Genomic DNA, 4,968 nt, shown 5'->3' on the forward strand with positions numbered 1-4,968 from the left:
CTGACTGGGGCACTCATCAATATTTTATTTGCGTGAAAACTTCTATGGGGCCAGAATTTAATTAGGATAAATTTGGTGACTGTTTGGAAGCTGTTAATGACTGGCGGGGCGAAGATCGGGGTGTGCGATCGGTTGCTTTTCCTGCGGGGGGGAGGAGGGACGGGGAGGTTGGGCGCGATGATAAAGGGGACAGAAGGGAACTTTATACAGCGCGGGTTTTTTTTCTTTTTTTCTTTTTCTTTTATTTTATTTTATTGGCCTCCCTTTTAGCGAACAGAGGCTGCTCCTGGTTGTGGTTGCGCTCACAATTCCTGGGTTGTGGTTGCTGCTGGGGAGGGGGGTATCCGTGGCCGAATCGATACGAGATTGCATTAATTATGATTTCGATTGATATGCTCAAATCTCCTTATAAACGCTGCAGACGGTTCTACTTTTTTTTTTTTCTTTTCTTTTCTTTTTTTTTCTTCTCTCTCCCCATTTTTTCCGTCTGCCCCCCTCTCCTCTCCCCTGTTATAGAGCCGGAGAGGAGATGAAAAGGCTTGTAGTTTTAAATTCAATGTGACAGCTCTGGAAAGAGCGGATGATGAATCTCCTATTATTGGATCAGTCTATTTGCCGCTCAATGTCTCTCTGTAATTGGAGCAACATCACTTTAAAGGTTCAGAGAGTAGAGCATTTCTGGTGAAAAATCCCCACAACACGCTGGCGAATGTTTTAAAGGGAAATCTATTAGTGATTTGGAGAGGGGAGGGGACAAGGGGGAAGAGGGTGGGTTGGAGGGCTGGGGGTGTGTGTGGGGGGAGGCTGTGTGTGTGTGTGTGTGTGTGTGTGTGTAACTCCGGCTGTTTAGTATTTAACCGGGTATCAGGCGGATCCGTGAGTTTCGCCCCCCCCCCCTCCCCGCACCCTCCCCTGCCCGCCCGGCCCCCGCCGCCCTCCTCGGGCTGGAGTTCGTATCAAAGCCCCCCTTGTCTTGTTGTGACAGCTCTGATATTGTTTATTGAGGCTGGATGTCAGGTATAATTAGCAATCGATATGGAAAACGTTTGCTCCCCACACTGGCACGTCTCTGACGTCAGGACCGATTAACGTTTCTTATTGGTCCCAAATTCCCCCAGCCTGAGCTAATTATTGGGAGCCTGATGTTGATAAAGTTAAAGCGCCCGGGCGCCCTGCAGCATGAGCCCCTCGCCGCGCCGCCTCCTCCTCCTCCGGCAGCAGCACCCCCGGCCCCAGCCGCCCCACCACCCGCGCCCCCAGCCTCGCCGGCACCCCCCGCGCTAGAGCCGCCCCCATGATGGACAGCCGCATCCTGGAGCATCCCCATGCCCAATTCGGGGGGATGGTGGGTTTCCCTTACCCGCTCGGTCACCATCACGTCTACGAGCTGGCCGGGCACCAGCTGCAATCGGCGGCCGCCTCCGTTCCCTTCTCCATCGATGGATTATTGAGCGGCTCCTGCGCTGCCTCTGTGGTCAACCCGGCGCCGCTCATCCCCTCCGGTTGCGGGGTGAGCGGGGACAGCCAGACCTTCAAGCTCGCAGGTAGGAGCGGCCCCGACCTACTCCCCCCCCCCCTCCCCTTCAGCCCTGCTCCGACCACCGCTCCCTGCCCGGAGCGTGTCAGCGCGGAGGAAGAAAAGCACCGCATTCCCCCAGCACCCCCCTCGGCCGATATTGGGGTGCCTGGAGGGGGGATGGTTTTACTGGGCCCCCCAAGGGGACAGACAGGATGGGGCGGGGGTCCCCGGGCCGAGCGCCTGGAGCATCTTTCGTTCCCACCGGCGTGGGGCCACGCGTGTGCCCTGAACAATAGCGGGCCGGGCCCGGTGCTTTCCCCCAAAGTTCCTCTCTGGGGCGGGGGTTCAGAGCTTGCCAATAATAAAAGCAGATATATATACTTATATAAAAATAAATGAAATCGCTGGAGTTTGGGAAATGAAGAGCGTTCTTTTTTTTTTTTTTTCTTTTTTTTTTTTTTTTTTTTAAAACGATTTAACGGAAAGGAAGTGCTCTCTTTCCATCCCCACCGGCCTGTGGCACCGCTATTGTTCAGCTATTAAAACAGTCCGTCGCCCCAACATCCTTTTCATTAGTCCTAGAACATTCCCCCTCTTCACCTCAACTAAATAAAAATTATCGGTTTTTATTCCATACCTGGGAGAAGGGTTAGGAGAGGTGCAGCTAGGGCTGTAAATCCCCAGCCTGGAGCTGTACGTTCTCAAAGAGGCTGCGAACACCCAAGCCCCTCTCCTATCCGTGCCTGGGGGTCTGCGGGAGGCCCGGGGGCCGCCCTGTCCACTGCGGGACCGAGCCGTGACCTGCGGGCCCGGTCAGCTGCTCCAGGGGGGTAATGGGGAAGGGAAAGGAGGGGGGCTTTTAATTTTTATTTTATTTTTTAATTAAACCTTTGGTGGCTGGAGCAAATATTGGAACTTCTCTCTCTCTCTCTGCCAGCTCAGTGCCTGTGGAGAGCTTCCTTCAGGAATAAATGTTCTGTAAAGTACATTTTCGGAGGAGGCGAGGGCAGATCGGGTTCCTCCCCATTTTTAGCGCAGGTGTGTGTATAATCCCGCTCTTTTACCAAAGCTTCCGAGCACAAAAGTTAAAAGGCTCCTGTGAATGGCAGGGAGGGGGGGAGAAGGCCTATCTTCCAGGGACCTGAAGGTATTTCTGCCTTTTCAGACTCGGGTGACCCGGACAAAGAAAGTCCTGGCTGTAAAAGAAGACGAACCCGCACCAATTTTACTGGCTGGCAGCTCGAGGAGCTAGAAAAGGCGTTTAATGAGAGTCACTACCCGGACGTGTTTATGCGAGAGGCTCTGGCTCTCAGGCTGGACTTGGTGGAGTCCAGAGTGCAGGTAAAAACGTCTGGCGTGTCCCCCACCCCCCTCCCTTGCCCTCTCCCTGAGCCGAACGGTCCCCGGGGAGGCCCCGACCGCCCGGACCCGCATCCTCGCTCCGGGATGACCCCACGGCCCCGTTCCTCCTGGCCCTCTCCTTTTGTTTCCCTGCCGTGCAGTCGTCCTTGCTGGTTTATTTTCGTATTATTATTATTATTATTTTTTAATCTTGCAAACGAGACCCGAAGAGTGGCATTCCAGGCTGGCTTCCATAAATTTTAAAATATATATTTGTACTGTAATATTTTTCTTAAATGAGCTCAGGGCGGAAGATGAGTATGAAAATATGGGGCTTAATCACAGGTCAGGGTACACTGGAGAGTGCCAATAACGCTGGTAGGTGTATCCAGAGCATGTGGAACTTGTAAAACTTAATTTTAAGGAACTGCTCGGACCCCTGGTCGTCCGAGATGGGGAGGGCAACCATCGATTTGCTGCAGTAATTCTGAAAAAAATTAAAACGGGAATTGACTCGGGGGATGTCTGTGCGATGCGGATTTGTTGCGGGATTTCTATATGCTGTTTTCTGCCGCGGTGGCTGCAGAACTCGGGGCCGAGCTGGGGCCACTGCTCTGCGGCCGTGTGGGACTGCTCGGTGCGGTGGGGCTGGGTGGCTGTGTGTGCGGGGAATGCGTCCTACACCGAGCTCAGGCCCCGGGATGAGCTGACGCCGTTTGCCGCGGTTCCTCCGTCAGCTTTGTCTCACGGTGTCTTTCCGAGCCGCCTTTCCTGCACCGAGCCGGCTTCGGGAGAATCCTCTTGGCCGTGCTCGAGGGCTCGGCAGCCGGCGAGGTTCTCTCAGGGCCCGCCGGGCCCCGGAGAGGGGGAAGGAGCCGCGACTGGGTCACCGAAATCCCCAAAGTGGGGTCGTGCTCCGGTCGGGACCGGCGCTGCTGGTACCCCAATGGGCCGAGGCCCCGCAGGAGCGGAGGGGACGCGTGTGCCCGCCGGGGAACTGCCGAAGTAAGCAGGAGAAGGGCCGGAGCAGAGAGGATTTAATTTTTTTTTTTTCCTCCTCTAATGTATGACAAATCCAACCAAAGCCCATTTTTTGGGATTGATCCAGCCCCTCTGCTCCGACACCCAGGATGGGCCGGAGGCCTAGGCCCTGCTCCTACCTTTGGGCCGCTTATTGTGCTTTATCTCATTTTGTGTGCTAAAGCGGAGGGATCGGGCCCGGTCCTGCAGGCCAGGGCTCCGGCTGGTTATTCTGCACTCTTTGGCCACAGGGGAGAGCCGCGGGGATGGCTGTGTTATCCCTTCCATCCCCGCTGCGTCGGTGTGGGCAGGGTGCAGCGTGTGTGTGCGTGAGTGTGCACCCCCATTGCCTTTTTTTTTTTTTTTTTTTTTTTTTTTTTTCCCTCTTTTTTTCTTCTCTACCCTGTTGAAGAAGCTTGGATATCTCTTTCTGCCCCCCTGTCCTCCCCGCCTTGCTTTTCCATCTCGCAGACGCCTGGTCCTGTGGATGGGGCTGCCGGCACATCGAGGGGTGAACGGGGAGGCCTGAGCTTCGCTTCCCCCCCCTCCCCGCCGCTCCCCGCCCTGGCCACGGCGGGGGGCCGGTGCTCTGGGTGTTAATTGCTTCTCGTTGTTCGGTGTGTAGGTCTGGTTCCAAAACCGCCGGGCTAAATGGAGAAAGAAAGAGAATACGAAGAAAGGCCCGGGGCGGCCGGCTCACAACTCCCACCCCACGACGTGCAGCGGGGAGCCCATGGACCCGGAGGAGATCGCCCGCAAGGAGCTGGAAAAGATGGAGAAGAAGAAGCGCAAGCACGAGAAGAAGCTGCTCAAAAGCCAAAGCCGGCATCTCCACTCGCCCAGCGGCCTCTCCTTGCACAGTACTCCCAGCTCCGACAGCGACAGCGGCGGCGGGGGGGGCCTCTCGCCCGCCCCGCCCGACGCCAAACCCCGTGGGCAGCCCCCGGCGCACCACCCGCCGCCCCCCGCCGCCGCCGCCCCCTCCGAGCCGCCCCCCGGCACCTGCGACCAGACGGCAGAGCCCTTCTACCCCAGCCAAAGAAGCGGGAGCGGGAGGCTCCAGCGCCCGCCCGACAAGGACTGTGCGG

At 56.6% G+C, this 4,968-nt stretch overlaps 1 protein-coding gene across 2 annotated transcripts in view; it reads left to right on the forward strand.

The window, feature by feature from the left end:
• The first annotated feature begins 1,149 nt into the window (after positions 1 to 1,149).
• Positions 1,150 to 4,968, forward strand: part of UNCX (UNC homeobox) — a 4,449-nt gene continuing 630 nt past the window's right edge. Inside the window, exons 1-3 of one of the 2 annotated variants that reach the window (XM_071761144.1) lie at positions 1,150 to 1,544; positions 2,685 to 2,860; positions 4,506 to 4,968. The exon at positions 4,506 to 4,968 is cut by the window's right edge and continues 630 nt beyond it. In XM_071761144.1, the coding sequence (XP_071617245.1) occupies positions 1,295 to 1,544; positions 2,685 to 2,860; positions 4,506 to 4,968 (889 nt within the window). In that variant the 5' untranslated portion in view covers positions 1,150 to 1,294. Of the gene's footprint in view, positions 1,545 to 2,433; positions 2,558 to 2,684; positions 2,861 to 4,505 lie in introns of those variants that run through there. The other variant, XM_071761145.1, reaches the window with a different exon arrangement.

Source organism: Heliangelus exortis, chromosome 17, assembly GCF_036169615.1.
Source record: "Heliangelus exortis chromosome 17, bHelExo1.hap1, whole genome shotgun sequence".
NCBI classification, from domain to species: domain Eukaryota; kingdom Metazoa; phylum Chordata; class Aves; order Apodiformes; family Trochilidae; genus Heliangelus; species Heliangelus exortis.